At 37.0% G+C, this 17,430-nt stretch overlaps 1 protein-coding gene across 1 annotated transcript in view; it reads left to right on the forward strand.

Annotated features, from left to right (window-relative positions):
• DOCK2 (dedicator of cytokinesis 2) overlaps nucleotides 1–17,430 on the forward strand; it is a 201,064-nt gene that overhangs the window by 63,171 nt on the left and 120,463 nt on the right. Inside the window, exons 26-27 of the mRNA XM_082323800.1 lie at nucleotides 5,527–5,675; nucleotides 16,901–16,996. Of these exons, the coding sequence (XP_082179926.1) occupies nucleotides 5,527–5,675; nucleotides 16,901–16,996 (245 nt within the window). The remainder of the gene's footprint in view (nucleotides 1–5,526; nucleotides 5,676–16,900; nucleotides 16,997–17,430) is intronic.

A 17,430-nucleotide genomic window follows, 5' to 3' on the forward strand; every position in this document is an offset into this window, starting at 1 on the left:
TTTTAACAGGTTTTTTAAAGATGAGAAGGCATGACTACAGTTGTACAGTAATACTAGTCCACCTGCAGGCTCAGGCTGAGACCAGGGCTTGTTTGCTACAAATGCTAGTCTTTTCAGTTACTCTGATTGTATGCGTTCATCAGAACATCTTGGAATTGCATCCTCATATGGGATGACTTTAACAGGTAGGGATCTTATAAAATCTAGTTCATTTTCCTTTTCTAAGACTATTGTCTTTTGTTTATGAATAATGTCCTAGAAGTACATTATCTGAATTGTTTACTATATGGAAAATGAAGTAATTCTCTGGTATTCCCTTAATTAACAAGCTGAGTTTATCTAGCAGCCAGTCACAAAATACAGGCATATAGCCTTAATCTAAACCAAAATAATTAACACAAAAAAATACAATTTGCTTATAAAATTATAATGATCAATTTTTCCATTAATTACAATTGCAGGTGGGTTTTTTTGGTGGTGTTTTTTTTTTGTTTTTTTTGTTTTTTTTTTTTTTAAAAAAGCAATAATATAGCTAAGGCTAGTATAATGACCTTTGAATTTCCATGTAGCTTGACACTTCAACATTGTTCACATCTGAAAATGCACTGTAAGTAATTGATCAGCTGCGTATGTTAAGTCCTTTTAATAGATTCTGTATGTATCAAATATGGATCAAATTTTAATTTATAATGCAAAGTACAACTGGGAGCAATGAAGCTTGCAGAGTAATTAGCTCTTAAAACTGGAGGAAATCAATTGTACCTTCTGCCTCAGCTGTCCTCTCAGTACAATAGGAAAATTTTGTCTACACAAGAAGCCCTGCTTTCTTAATGTTTAAGAAGTATGAAATGGCTTTATGCAGAAGCAGAATTATGTCAAAGACTTATTTCTTTTACCATAATACCTGTGTGTGTGTGTGTGGCTTTTGAATGAGTTACAGACAGCAGTGGGCATTTTAAAACCCTGGTATGGAGGAGTGTTAAATTTAATGAAGTTTACTTCCACTCCTCTTTAAGGTGTCCAGTGCAACTTGTAACTGATCTCCTGTACGCTTCCTGATTATTGGTCAAATGGATATCGCTGGCACGTGAAGTCAGATGTAATTCAGTGACTAATATACACATAATACCTACCTTGAAGTCCTAACTTTTTTCTGTGTGAGTACTTAAAATGTGCTTTAGCTAAAATGCAGGATTTCCCTTGATCAATGACCAGTCTAGTCTCTTACTTTACTTCTGAAATAAAGCTCATTAAGTATAGATTTTTATTATGATTTATTATCCAGTTGCTTCTTGTAAGTTTGAAAGCTACCCAAAGAGAATTTTTGTATTTGCTAGCTGTAAGACATTTCAAGGGGGATCTTAATGGCTTAGAAATTGAGCTGGATATTGTTTTGGAGGAGTGGGGGCAATAAGTATGTTTATCCTGGCAGATATGAAACTGGTTTGTGCATATAACATTCCGTCCTCTTTGTGAATGCTGAAAAGTGGCTTAGATATCATGTAATTTGAGGTGACTTTGAACTTCGTTGTTATGAACAGGCCTGTTTAGCCTAGCAGCCTCTACTGATTTTTTTTTGAAGTGGAAATGTTTTAAAGCACTATTTTTAAGAACGGTAGCTATGAGAAAACAGTTGCCAGTTAAATTTCTTACATACTGTTGATTTGGTATCTGTATTCCTATGACAAGTGATTGGAGATTAGTTAAAGGTTGGATGTGTTTGTCTAAGTATGTCCCTTTTCATCTTGTATTAATTATAGCTGTTACTGTGTCTATTGCAGGATGTTGGAGTAATAGCTATGCATCCTTATAAAAAGTAGAGTTTGTAGACAGCAGGTTTAGGGCAGAGAACTTGCAGCACAAAATATTGCAATGTGTAGATGTACGTATAACTGCAGACAAGTATGTACAGTGATACTGTATGCAGATGAGCTTTATTGCCTGTCATTTGGGCTAGTGTACTGGATCCACAATACTATGGGAAAGATGGGAGGTTAGCTTGTGATGAATCATTCCTTCAACGTATCTTGCATGCAGTTAGAGAATCTGAAAAGGAAGACAGGGATGAGGCAGAGAGGGTATCAGAAAAGATAAACTGAATTTTTGATGTCCCTCAGTGCTTACTGCATGTGTATTTTCATACAGGTTAAATATATGTGAAGCAAATTTTTTTGCCTCTCTGCAGATGCTGTGCAACTGCTATGGACTGAATTGACAAGAAATAGGTTTCTCCATTTTTCTTTAGAGTCATGATTTTGACGTCGTCTGCTCTGGTATAGGAAACCTTGATGTTTGAGTCTATGGATTAAAAAAAAGACAAGCCCTAAAAATGTCATGATTTGCATATATATTTGCATATATATGTATAAATGTAGAGATGTATCTGTGTTCCTGTGTTTCCATTCATGTTCCAAAGATGCAAGATCTAGTAGTCTCCTGTAAATTTCTTGCTGTGTGCTGGCACTTACTTGTTACCAGTAGCCGGCTACTATCTTCTGTTTCTGAGGATTAGCCAACTGGTCATTTGCAGTGCACCAAGCTACCGCTACACTATCATTAAATAGCAATTTTTGCATTAAAGGATCATAGAATAGTTGAAGTTGGACGGAACCTGAGAATGTCTCTAGTCCAACCTCCCACTGAAAATGGGGTCAGCTGTGAGGTCAGACCAGGTTGCTCCGGGCTTGCTCCAGTTGGGTCTTGAAAACCTCCAAGGAGAGACTGGGCATCCTGTTCGTTCCACTGCTTGACTGTCTTCATGAGGAAGAACTTTTTCCTTATATCCAGTCTGAACTACTTGTTTCAGTTGTGAGTCAGTTTGTTTGTTTGTTTTTTGTTTTTCTGATCCACTTTAGGTTTCTTGCATGTATCTCGCTGAGGTGACATTCAGCTTCTGTCTCAGCAGCATATGAACTGTATGGAGAAGTTAAAAGTCTGGCAAATAACGCCTACAGCCCAACTCTGCAGTGGGAATGAAACAGTCATTGCTGTTTTAGAGAAGTGGGTGTTTACACTAGTAGGTGCAGCAGGTGTTTACGCTAATATGCTTATGGTCTTTTTCATAACCATTGTGAAATGGAACTTGGTCAGCAATAAATGTTATGTCCAAAGGAAAAAATATCTTAAATATTTTTTGGAGTGGTCAGAAGCTTGATGAACGAATCCTGAACTGATCATGCTATGAACTGTTTCCCCCCGAATAACCCTAGACTATTGAAGGACAGTTTCCACAGTTTGCAGTGAAAACAGAATTAAAGTTTGTTTTCTAGGTTTTTCAAAAGTAGGTCAGTAATAATCTCATTTGCAACTTGTACTTATTTGTTGACTGAATATATAAGCCCTTTCTTCATTAAAAAAAAAAAAAAAGTACTATCGCATTTCAGCAAGTTTTGAAGGTATTGCATATAACTTTCAACGTTGCTAATGATGTTTCTTTGGTTTACTTTTTGGTCAAGAAGCTAATGGCACTGCATTTGCATTTATTATTAGTTATTAGAAGTGGTTCATATGAGCAAATCAAGAAAGAATTTGATAATTATGAAGTTACATCTCAGTTTCAGAAAACTGTATAATGTTTGATGTCTACAGCTGGTGACTGTGAATCTCTCAGTACTGATGACTTTTGGAGGAGAGTTTTTCCCTCTGTCTCCATAGACACAAATCCACACTGAAGTGCTTTAGGAGTCTGTGTGCCCTGCTAGTATGCTCTACTAGGAGCTTTCTAAGTGCAGCTATTTGGTTTCTGAATCAGAGGGGTAGTTTATGGCCTGCATTAAATGCAGGAAGCTTGCCTGTGTGCAGAGTTGGTCACATAAACGAACTGCAAGCTGTGTGAAATTCCTTTTTATGCTGCTCTTTGAATAGGTCTTGTGTTGATATGTGTTCTTTAACTGCTGTTTTACTGGTGAGTTTGTAATTTAGTCATTGAGTAAGATATCTCTTGTAGCATGGAATTAGGCTTATAGAAAATCAGATAAATAGCTCTTTATTCATGTTGTGGCATTACCAAGAGTAGAGATACTTTCTGAGGCAAGAAATTATGCTGCACCTTAGACATGATTCAAACCTCCTGGCTTTATATAGCTTGGAGCTGTTACTTGAAATAAGAATAATCTGCATGGTTAGCCTCTGTTGCTTCCTCTGCAAAATTCAGAAATTTATAATCTACTTGCCATTCTTTTCCTCTCTTTCTTTCTCACTTCCTGTGTTCCTGTGCTAGCACCCTTATTTTGGGGGGATTCTGAGCCCCTGGCTTGTTTTAAATCGCACTGGTTACAGTTTCACCGCGGCTCACACTCCACTTGTTTATCAGTGCGTACGCTGTATGTCTGGGTAAAGCTGTTCTAAATCAGTCTTAAAAGAAAATATCAAAAGCCACATTTTCATTTTTATTTGCAGTAATTAAGAAGTTTTCTAGTTTTGTTCTATTATTCTTTCAGAATATGTGGTATTGATAGAAAATCTTATCCAATTGGTGATAGTAATATTTTTCCAAAGGGTTAAAACAGACAAGGATTTTAAGCAATAAGAAATCAGTTGAGTGGAAATGAGTAAGAGCTTCAGCTCACTGCGACTAGAGTTCTTCTGTAGTTCTATGCAACTTTCATTTGGAGGTGGAACCTTTGAAGCTACATTTAGCTCTGTTTACTTCCCAAGTTATTTTCATAAATGCAACAAATCTTTGAAGCATCTGCTCAGCATTATTCACGCTGTTGTGCTGTACTCTGTTTAATTACATAGCACTGTGCAAGTAAGTTGCTACTTAAATCACTCAGTGGCATGTATCAACTAAATTAGAAAAAAAAAAATCTCTATCTTTTATTCCTGGGTATTCCTAGGTAGTGCCTTCATTGAAGTTATTTCAAATCTGTGCATCTTGTCCTCACGACGTTTCCCATAAGCACCTCTGTCTTAAAAAGTCAATGTACATGTGAGGTGGAAATGTAACTTATTATTTGTGTCAGCTTCCTTAGATTTAAATAAGGATGAATGTATGCATAGCTCTTGCTCTCACAGGCTTGATAGGGCTTTCCTTAGAGTCTTTTCCTTGTCTGCATTCTTTTATGTGTTCTTAGAAGGTATGTTTCAAAATTAGACACATGGAACAATTCTGTTGCTGTTTGTGTGTTATTTTCAGAAAGAATAATTTAATAAGTATAGTATTTTTCTCATATTAAAATCCTGTCACTACTTAAACATAGCTTATTTTTAGGTGCTTTGTATGTAAAGTGAATGATTTGTCCCTAAATGTTTGGGACAAGCTTTAGCTTTAGCCTCCAGAATTTAACTGAAACAAATTATTTTTATCAGAAAGTCATGTTTTTCATATATGAGAAATACTGTTGACTTACTCTTAAACTTGTGTGATATTTTTGTATCCCTGAGGCATGATTGGAAAATCAGAAATTCCACGTTGGAAGGGACTGTAGCTGTTAAAGCACATTGTGTTGCACTGTTTGGAGGAGGATTTATTTGCAAGTGGTATTTGATTTATATTCGTTCTTAAGATAAATTGCTTTCTTTCAGAATGCAGGGACATTCTGCTTCCTGTGATTACAAAAGAGCTGAAAGAGTTACTGGAACAGAAGGATGATCAGCAGCTCCAGGTCCAAGAGAAGAAGTACTGTGTTGAATTACTCAATAGCATCCTGGAGGTTCTGAGCTGTCAAGACCCTGTAAGTATTGATGATGATGTAGATGGCCCAAGTCTGTAGTAAGCCTGAGCTGATTAGGTAGTAAATTATTAATGCTGATGAATCTCATTTAAATTTTTAATACAAGTCAGTGGCAAATAGAACTTTTCTCCTATTTTTCATAAATTTAAGTTAAAGGGCAGTTGAGGTATTAAAGGTGAAGTACTGAAATCTATGCTATCTTTTTTTATTTCTCAATTTTATATTCTTTAAATAGTCAGCAGCTGTAAATCACCATAGTATTACTGAAAGCAGTGGGGCTGCTTTGTTTTTCCTTAGCAGAGGTTTAGGCACTTTTTTTCTTTTAACTGGTAAACTTCAATGGAATAAATACTGAAACGAATTAGAATATGATGACACCAAGCTGAGTATTGATGATATCGATGATACCAACCTGAGTGGTGCGGTTGACATGCCTGAGGGACAGGGTGCCGTTGAGAGGGACCTGGACAAATTCAAGAAGTGGGCCCATGTGAACCTCGTGAGGTTTAACAAGGCCAAGTGCAAGGTCCTGCACCTGGGTCGGGGCAACCCCCAGTATCAATACAGACTGGGTGATGAAGGCATTGAGGGCAGGGAAGGGCTTGGGGTACTGGTGGATGAAGAGCTGGGCATGAGCCGGCAATGTGCTCTTGCAGCCCAGATGGCCAACCATATCCTGAGCCGCATCAAAGCAGCGTGGCCAGCAGGTCGAGGGAGGGGATTCTGCCCCTCTACTCTGCTCTGGTGAGACCCCACCTGGAGCCCTGCCTCCAGCTCTGGAGCCCTCGGCACAGGACAGACATGGAGCTGTTGGAGCAGGTCCAGAGGAGGGCCACAAAAATGATCAGAGGGATGGAAGACCTCTTCTGCAAGGAAAGGCTGAGAGAGCTGGGGTTGTTCAGCCTGGAGAAGAGCAGGCTCCGGGGCGACCTTATTGAGGCCTTTCAATTCTTAAAGGGAGCTTATAAGACAGATAGGGACAAACTTTTAGTAGGGCATGTAGAAATAGGACAAGGGATAATGGTTTTAAACTAAAAGAGGGTAGATTCAGACTAGGTATGAAGAAGAAATTCTTTACTGGGAGGGTGGTGAGATGCTGGAATGGGTTGCCCAGAGAGGCGGTAGATGCCTCATCCCTGGAAACGTTCAAGGTCAGGTTGGATGGGGCTCTGAGCAACCTGATCTAGTTGAAGATGTCCCTGCTCATTGCAGAGGGGTTGGACTGGATGACCTTTAAAAGTCCCTTCCAACCCAAACTGTTCAATGATTCTATGATTATTCAAAGTATTCGGAATAATTTTCAAATTTAATCTTGTTTCTTTTATAAAAAACTTTGTCCTTTCCGAAATAAATGTTTTTCAGTGTACAAATGTTGTAGCTTATGATTTCTGCTTTCAGCAATGTCATCACTCTTTACTTCATTTTGAGTCTGTAGTTTCTCTCTCAGGCTCCTGTAGTTTTGGAGCACTGTAGAACTTGTGATCTGGGTGGTTGCTTTTCTCATTTGAGAGACTATTGAACTGACTTTTTTGTCCCTCACTTTTTAATGAGCAGTAGGTTATTCGATGAAGTTTCATAATAATGAGGAATTTATTCTAAAGAAACCTCATAATTAATTACATTAGGAAAGTTGGGCCGATTTCTCCTGGGCTGTAGTTTTCCAATACGTGTGTTCCAACTTTGCAGGCCTTGGATAAAGGTAAGTTGTCATTTTAGTCATTTTTAACTATGGATCCTTGGATCACTTTCTAGTAATGGAATCATTACAGCATGTTGCTTGGTTTCACAAAAATCTTTGAGTTTGAAACTGAAGAGGCTTGTCTGTTTGCGCAGGGCAGTATTTCCATGTGTCTTATGAGCTATTTTCCTCGTTGTTACAGATGTAGCGCACTTCAGGAGGGATTGATACAAGGTGATACTTAAGAGGTATTGGAACATTTGAATTTCAAATGGAATTCATAAGAGAAATGGTGAAAGCATGGTAGGGCAAAGAGTGAAGTTATAAGTTTATAAGGCTCTAATATAAAGTAACCAGTTTCATTACTGTATACCTTAAAGGGTGAAACACAGTCATAAACCAAGATAGATTAATACTTTTTGCATGTGTACCACATAAACTAAGTTGATTTTCAAACTTAATAGTTGCTGTCCATAGTAACAGTAGCTGATATGTTAAAGACTTGTTAATGCCTACTGAAAATACGGGTTTGTAGCTCATGTTTGCATGAGTGAGAACATTGCTGTAAGCAGAACAGCATGAAGAAGTCAAATTCTTGTTGCTTGGTATGCATATATGTAGCCCTATGCAGTCTGAAGACTATTTTGTAGATTCTAACTTGTCTGGTTTCCAAGAGTAGGAACTGATATATCCAGAACGATGTAGAAACACGATGGGCTGTTTACCAGAGAAGAAATATTTGAAAATGTAGGGTTTTTTTTAAAAGGCATCTCATTTTATTTATTTCTCAAACTACTGTTTCTAAGGAAAAACACCCCTTTCCACCTGTATCATCTTCATATTTTAAGTGTGACTGTTGGCACAAAACCGGTTACTAAGTAGAATTCTTGCTAATAAATATTTTTCTTCATTTTTGGAAATGCTGGTAAGTTTCTGTCTTGGGGGGAAAAACATTTAAAAGTGTAGATAGATTTTTTTTTTTTTTTCTTCTCCCTTTCTTTTTCTTCCCTTTATTCCTCAATATTAGTAAAAACGTAAAGCTTGGGGGATGGAAGATGACCTATATCTGAACTGATACATCTCCTATAGAAATAAGGTGTAAATGAAGTGCAAAGATGATTGAAGAAAAGCAAGTGTTTGTTTCAATAAATTCCATGTTTGAGAGGTTTGTAACTGCTGTTCTGCAAATGAGTTAATGTACATATGCCTCAAGGACTTAAAAAAAAATAGACAAATACTTCAGGTTTCATTTGGGAACATTTTAGTTGAAAACTACTAGGTTAGTGTGATGCTGCTGAGAGGTTTTGAAAAGCCTTTAATTTTTTTCCTTCAGATGTTCTCCCTTGATATTAGGCAAATGCTTAGCTGTATTTAAAATCAAATGCATTTTAACATTAAAGAGAATGTTATCTTTAATAACAGGACTTTGTTTGTTTTTTGGTTGGTGTTTTTTTTTTTTTTAACCTGTCAGTATGATGTGTATGTTTAAACACAGCTGGAGACCAGAGGTTTAATGGGTGATTGTACTCTTCACAGGTTTGGACTTAAGTCTTTTAACAATCCAATTAAAATTATGTAATTTGTATAGAATGGTGTTGTTTAAAAGCATGTAATGCATTCTGTGCTTTTACTTCTATTGAAGGAGGTAGCCAGGCAAACCTTTTTTCATTATGATAAAACAATGGCTTTTTAGGCAACATGTAACCCATTATGTCATGAAAATTGCTGAGAATTTAAAACATGCATTTAAAAAAACCCAAACACATTCACGTTTATTTAAAACAAGTGGCATTTCTTCAATAGCTTCTTTTAAGGAAAGTAACCTGTAAACTGGAGATTCTCTGTGAGATGTTTGGGTGGCAGTTATCTACAGATTGCATTTGCAATAAATACTGATGAATTTCTAATATGAGGAGAAAAGTCCCTTGATTTAAATCCAGTAGTGGTATCAGCGTATGATGACCCCTCTGGAAGCATCGTGTTCACGAGTATAAGAAACATTGTAGAATAGTTGGGACATCAACAAAAGAACCAGATGCTTTAGTACTAAAAATCTACTTTTGAGATGACTTCTCTGCAGAAGAAATAAAGACCAAAGGAAGAGAACACCTTCAATACAGCAATATCTAGGGCATCAGACAGTAATTTGTCTTTAAGAGACAGTGCAGATTTCTCCTGAGTGCAACATGGATGTTTACCTCCCAGCTAAAGTGAAAAATCTTGTTTCAAGGATATACAGTTTTGACTTGCAATGGGAAATACTTTGTACCCCGTACTCATACAGGCAGACGGAAAAAGGTTCACTATATGGCCAGATTATTATGCTAGTAGTATTTAGGTGGTCTCCTTCAGAATGCCTTTATTCAGTGTGATCTAGATATAGACACTTGTTTTGGTAATTAACCAGATTATTTCTTATGGGATTGCACTTGAACCTTAAGGTTAATGCAATTTTCTATTGAGCAATTCATTTCCTGTATCTCGTAGCACCTTTCTAAAAAAACAGATGATTTGACCTGCTGGGGGAGAAAATGTCAGACATTAGTGGCAGACTCACTTTACAATATTAATTGTAAGCTTAACTCTCTCTTGAAAACACCAACATCTTGTCCATATTTCTTCTATTTTTCCGTCTCATTAGAGAAATCTGGTTTTGGATTAGTATTTAAAACTTTTTGTAACCTTAACTTTGATATTTTTGCATTGGATTTGTTCTGTGAAAATCACCAGAAGTACAATATACACAAAGGACAGAAAAGAAGTAGTAGTTCTATGTTTTGTGTGGTCAAAATTTATATTGTGAGATGATCTTTGAAGTTGTTACAGAGTTTTTGAAGGATGTATTTTTTTTTTTTTTTGTCAAAGAATAAGATATTGTGATATTATCAGCTCTGCTCTATTGCTTTGCCCTACGTTGTTTGGTGAGTGGGAACATGTGAATCATCAGATCTTTGTGTTCAAACACTGTTCTCTTCAGCTGCTGTCTAGCTGCTCAGTTATGCAGGTAGCAAGTACATTGTTAAGAACACTCATTTATGGTAAGGACTTTATTTTTATGAATAGGCAGTCATTGTTAGGCATCTGACCGAGACGCTTCTGTTTGATTTTTAAATTGTCTCTACAGCAAACAACTTTTAGACATAGATGACATTGTTCTGACTGAATTATGTCTAAAATTAGCTTCATTGCTTGAGACTGTGCTTTCAGCACCTGTGAAATACAGTTAAGGCTCAGAACTGCAATTAAGTCATTGATGAAGGTCGTGGTGAAATCCGTGACTTTTTCTTTCTATTTTAATTAAAAACACTTCCCTTTTCTCCCTTTACAACAACTTTGATGCGTGCAGTCTGACAGCCCTTCGTAAGGTGACTTTGTCTCTAATCTGAGGTATATCTTATAGTTTAATATTTACTGTATCAGAACAAGTTTTTATAGTGCTTACACGATTAAATGTAATGGTAAACTCTTTCTCTTGGAATCTAAAAAAATCTTGGTTGAGTCTACAAGTGGAAGTGAGACGTATAATCTCTTCCTGTTGTGTGCACAAAGTCGGTAATTCGCAGCAGCTGCATTTTAAGCTGTTGATTATATTTGCAACCAAGCCTGTGGAAGCGTTTTAGAATTGTACAGAAATTTTTAAAGGATTTGCCTAACTTATGGCAGATCTTAAGACTTTAGGAAAAGAGAATTTCAAAAGAATTTAGTCAGGGATCCTGCATGTTCTTTTGGGGCCAGCTACCTTAAGTTCTTCTGCAGACAATTTTCAGTCAGAACAATGCATGATTATGAACTATATGATTTTAAAAAAAAATCTATATCCTTTTCTGTGTGCTTTGTGCGTGTGTGTGTCAGAGGGGGAACACAAAGTTATAGAACTGGATGTATAAGAGAGTGAACATACTGGATCTGGTTGGTATAGAGTCCATTTTCTCTGTGGCAGCCCGTATGGTGCCGTGTTTTAGATTTGTGACCAAAACAGTGTGGATAACTAAAATTTTCATTGATGTGTTATTGCGGAACAGTGCTTGCACAGTGTCAAGGCCTTCTCTGTTTCTCACTCTGCCCCACGCCAGGGAGTAGGCTAGAGTTGGGCAAGAGTTTGGGAGGGGACACAGCTGGGACAGCTGAACCGTATTGACTGAAGAGGTATCTCCAAGTGGATATCTCAAGTACACGTTGTGTAATATTATAATTCTGAAGGAGCCATTCGTTTAGTGCATGTTTGTCACTGTCCAAATAAATGAGCACTCCATCATATTCTGAAGTCCGTGGCTGACTCCGAGACAATGGAATTACTCTAATTTTTCTCCCAACCCTGTAGGAGTTTAAATAGAACATGGAAACTAAATCAAACACTAACTGCTATTACCTTGCACAGGTATTTTTCAAGACAGTGAAATTTTGTTTGGTTTGGATTTTCTATTAACTAATCTGTGTGTACCAGTGTGTGCCATTCATCTCATCAATGAATCTGAAGGCATTTGCGTTCTGAGAGAGACTTTCCTACTGCTGACCTGCATACCACATAGGAGCTCCGATTGCTTCATGCCTTGATTACCTAGCAAATCCATTTCAGCAGTGAAGACAAGCATACATTTTTGATGACCATTAAATGGAATAATACAAGTCACATTTTCCAGGGGAGCATTTATATATGGTACAAGTTGTTAATTTAGCTTCTGAAAAGTCTTATGCTTAACCAAACAGACTGCAACAGTGAGTTTTCCAGGTTTCACTAAAAAACATGTGTCATCCTTGTAAAGGGAAATCTGATCTAAGAAAATGCATGTTACAGTGGGTTGCTAGGTTGTCTTGTGAAGCTAGAAACTGTTAGTTAAAATAAAAGCTGGAATCTTGTGTATAGGCAATGTATGAAAACACTATTTTTCTTAAGTTAGCGATGTCGCTATTGAATGCCTGATTGTTTCATAGATTATCAAGAAGAAAAGTAGTCTGTTTCATAAAGAAACCATTTTAATTCATTTCTCTGAAAATTCAAAGGCTTAGCAGAAAATAACCTTTGCATGCTTGAGCATATGTTACATTTTTTCCAGGGAAGGTATATTATGTGCTACTTGTGAATTCAGAACAGCTCATATTTAACAGAGTTATGGCTAAACATTAAAACCATTATGTCATGTTCTGAACTGTTACTAATAATGGTATAGCATGTACTGAAATGTGGAAGGAAGTAAAGCTAGGTTATAAGAGCCTTCATCTTTGAATTTAAAAAAAAAAAAAAAAGCAAACTAATGAACAAGTGACTTCACTGTGCCCAAGGAAAGTGCGTGAAGTGCTACTGCGTAGTTTACAATTTTTGGCTGTTGATTTTTTTTTTTTTTTTTTAATTATAGTGGTAATCAATATTATAAGAACAGTTATGATTCATGAAAACATCTTGAATTGTAGCAGAGGCCAAATCATAGAATATTTCTTGCAGCACTGCAGATAACAATTCCAGCTGAGATGCCAGTTTTTATCTCTACCTTTGGCATGGTAGCTCCATGGACACACTTCTAACCAGAAAGCAATTTAAGTGTTGCAGTTCTTGCAGTGAGACATAGTATCTTTCCTGGGTGAAAAGAAAATACTCTCTGTAAACTATATGCTGTGACTTTTAGTGCTTTTAGAGACTATTGTCAGAAGGTAGCCACTATTGTAGCAGGTAGCTTTGCGTACCTTCAAATGAATATTAAGAAGTATCGGCAAAAAAATCTCTACCGTGTTTACTTGGTTTAACGTGGCTTCCCCTTTAATGATGCTTTTTTTGCCTTGGCTGTGTAGGATGTTTTGGTAATGTCTGCATTAGCAAGAAATGTGTCACAACACGAGTGTACCACTACATTCATGTGGTTCGTTGTGGGGCTCCTGATGGAATCTGTTGTATGTGGCTTGGAGAGTTTACATTGAGTAAGATACGGTCTGATACTGTGGTTCAAACATCTCCATTATGCATATGGCTCAGCTTTCTGAAGGCAAACAGTTTAGAAACTGGGGGGACCTTATATTGGTGTGACTGAAACATTGATCAAGAACCTAATGCCTTCATTTCTAGCACTGTCAAGGAGCTTCTCGTTTATTTCTATCTGGAATTAATCTAGTTTGTGTGCAACAAAACCACTCAGAAGCGGTACATGGTAAATGGAAGTGGTCACGGGATTTGCCTAAAAATTGTTCTGAACCAAATTGCTGATGTAGGCATAGCCATGTAACTTTAAGGGGCTTGATTTCTGCTTAAGATGAAGGTATACATAATTGCTGTATTTAACTTTTGTAGTTATGGGGAGGAAGTTATACAAGTAATGCAGTTTCTCAATGTGATGTTTGTATTTTCCAATTGATGTAAATAAGAAATGAAGAATTTGGGGGCAGGGTGTATAATTGTATATATGTGTTGTACTCTAAGTTGCTCCACCCTTCCTCTGCTGCTGTGTTAACTGGCAGCTTGATAAAATTACATATTTTATGGCAGGTGGCTTGCCATAGGTCCTCTGCTGTCCTCGGATGCATTCTTTCAACAGTCAAGAATGCTTGTTTGAAACAAAATGCTAAATTTTGCCTGGTATGCACAGGGGTAACAAATGTTCTACACTTCAAAGCAAACCTTAAAATTATTTAATAAATGCAATACTCTGGATAAGAGATGGTCAACTGCTTTTGGACAGAAGTGCACAATCATAAAATATATTGCTATAGCCAAAGTTCAAGAAGAATATACAAAAAAGGTTTGAAAACAAAACAGAAAAGCTGCATAGACCTCTAAATAAAACAACATTCATGAAGAGTATACTTTGAAGACGTATCAAAAACTTACCCAGAGTGTAGTTTATCTAAAGCTAATTATTTCCTGAAAGTTACGTTTGACATTACAGTAATGCTAGTGAATATGGAAAGCATTCGAGTTCAAAGAACAAATGGGATGCCTTTCACGGAAGCACAAAATCCTGCTGATAAAAGCAAGCATCTGTAGCAGGCAGATGGGTTTCACTCTATTCCATGTCTGTGTACTTATATTGCTGTTTTCTCCATTTTTCACTGTGTAAGCCGTATTTAAGTAGAGAATGTCTAAACTCTGATAAAGACAATATTTGAATAGAATTTTTTTTTTTCAGTAATTTTCACTAGTGTTTCCAGTAGAAGAGTAGGATTTGAAAATGTATTGCATTGTAGGTCCTGAAGGCAGTGGATAAGAGAGTGCTCTCCTGTATGTTTTCTAGTCCAAGAAATTATGCTATTTCAAGCAACTTGGTGGCATTTTTCTTCCCTATGGTTGGTTCATCTTTTTTTTGACATCCTTTGTCCCCTCTTCCTTGTGCTGTCAACATCTGTCTGCTTGTTTTCGTTTTTCTGGCTTCTTGTGAGATGCAATCCCTCTCTGTATTTCTTTCCTATTATGCTCTGCCTCTTGTTCTCGGTTTCAAGCAGGGTGCAGTAACTATTATATCGTTTGGTAAAACAGTAGTGAAGAATCTGTGATCCAGTTAAATACACCTGTAATGCATTAGTACAGTCTCGGAAAGAGAAATACTTGAGACTGTAAGAGTGGCTTGTATAGCCTCTTAGTCCAATCATACATATGTATGTATGTATACATATGTATACTGTTTTACAAAGAATGTTTCAAATGATGTCTTGCTTTCTAGCTGTGTAATAAAACACCCCATAAATTAAAACCTTGTGAAGGTACTCTGGTGCCAAGGGCTGCCACTGTTCAACAATCCAGTGGCAAGGCTAGATTTTCTTTTTTCTACTGTGAGGTTGACTGTGCCCATAGATGCATTAGGAGGACAAAGATTTGCCACTTCTGCAACACAGAGGTCAACAGGTGCTGGTTGTTGCTCTTTGAAAAGTGACTTTCTGATTACAGCTTTGCATAAGCCTGAATAGTTTGCTTTGTTGTGTGACAAAAAGTGGTTATGTTCTACTGTGAAAGAAAGTGCAATTTTATCTCGGAGGTTTTTCAGGTGATTAAAAAGAAAAAAAAGGGGGGAGAAAAAGATAAGGACAAGAAGAGTATTTGGTTAATTATTACAGCTGATATGGGGAGAGATGCACTGTAGGTTTTTATTTTTAATTTCATTGTTATTTCCAGTGCATTTAAAATACAAAGAGCCAATGCACTGTATGGTTTTTGTATTATTTGATTGGCATAAAGCTTAAAGCTCACAGTATGCATATTGGGAAGTGGAGGAGATGGAAGAGAAAGTGGCTTTGTGAAAGCACTCCAACAAATGTGTCTTCTGTGCAGCAACTGTCAGGTGTAGTCTTTTTATAAATATGGGACTGTACCAGAGAAATTGAAATTAAACAAAGAAAACACAAACTACAAACAAATTATTCTGTGAATACATTATGTGTTTACAGCACATAGTAACTTTTGAAATGCCGTGACAGGTGAGATCATTTAAGCTTGCATGTGTTGTAGTTGAAGGAGGCAATAGGACTAAATGGTAATAGTAAATAAATGGCTAGATATGAGGAAGGTCTCTGTTGCAAAGGATGCTGGCCTGATCCAGGTTAATCAAAAGAGAAGAAAGAAAGGAGACAATGTTGGATGTCTCGGAGGAAGAACAGTCAGAAGCAGTTTCTCCTGGGGTGGTACTGGAGCTCAGCCACCTAAAATATTGTTAAGAAATCACCAAGGCTTCTGTGATTGTGGTGTTCTTTCCATGCTACATGTGACGTTGAGGAGGTGCCTTGTTTGGTGTAAGCCAATGTTGGTGTTTTTTTTTTTTTCCTGTTAGAAATTCATTTAGACTTTTTCTTTCTTTGGTTGTGGCATGCTAGTTTCCAAAGTTGTCTAGTGATCAGAGTAAGGTCAATGAAATTGGTGAACATAAGGTTATACCTCTCTGCTCAGTGTTTTAAAATAAGCAATCAGATGTCCTTTGGCAGGCAACATGCCAGAGGCACCTATCATTTGATGTGAGTTGGTGAATATTTGGCATTGGGCTGCAAAGATCACTCAAAACTCGGTGCTGACAGGTGGTGGGTCTCTAGTGCAGTCTCAGTCAGCCAGATTGACCCGCACTTGGGCAATGGGGCCAAAGAGCAGACCATCTTCAGCTGGTGCCCTCACAGAGCTGCAAAGCGAAATGAGGATAACTTTCTCCTTTAATAATTATATACTTTGCGACTGCAAGCTAAGAATATTACTGATCTCCAGACTACCCTGAGGGCCATTGACAGATGTGGAGACCTGTGATACAATTTGCCTCAATTATCTGTTACCAGGGTCTTGCTATTAAGTTATACTCTACTCAGTTACTGGGAAAACACGAGTCCCTTGAGCGAGGGGTGGGAAGTGACTATTGGAAACAAAAACCAGTTATGGGATAGAGAGGGCTAAAATTGGACTGTGCCACTTGAAATGAGTATTCCACTGAAATTGCTCAACTAAGGAGCAGTGTTAGCAAGAATAATTAGTGTCTTTCAATAGGGTGGTTATATTATACAATTTGAACTGTCAACGTGGAAATAATTGGTTTCTTCTTTCTTTTACAAGAGATATGGATTTAATAGCAAAACTGTTTTTTTTTGTTTACAGGCATCAACTTATCACCATATTCAAGAAATAATGGTACAGTTATTACGCACAGTGAACAGAAGTGTTATTACAATGGGACGAGATGATCCCTTAATTGTGAGTAATATTTTAATGTATTTTTAATGCTTTGAAAGTCATTTTATAGTTATCCTGAAAAAAATGCAAATATAGTATTTGCGGAGTCCTTGTTTGTGGACTACTTTAGATTTAAAATAAAAGGTCTAAAACTTTACTCTTTTTTTCATTCAACTGTGCCTGTAGTGTCTTTTGAAATGTAGTTGAAGACTGCAAGATTTGTGCATTCTTTAAAAAAAAACCAAGCACTAAATCTAAAGTTAATTGCAGCTTGCAAAAAGAAGAATGTTTTATAAACCTGCATAAAGGGCACACTGAAAATAGTGTTTCTACTAATCTAAAGTGGAAGTGTCTGAGTAAAACTAAAAAAAAAAAAAAAAAGCTATTCTGCCTAGCTGATGTAAACAACTGGTGGATGCTCTGTTTCTCCACATGCTTTACTTTTCTGGTGGGTT

The sequence above is a fragment of the Platalea leucorodia genome (genome assembly GCF_965183815.1).
Source record: "Platalea leucorodia genome assembly, chromosome: 11".
Taxonomy (NCBI): domain Eukaryota; kingdom Metazoa; phylum Chordata; class Aves; order Pelecaniformes; family Threskiornithidae; genus Platalea; species Platalea leucorodia.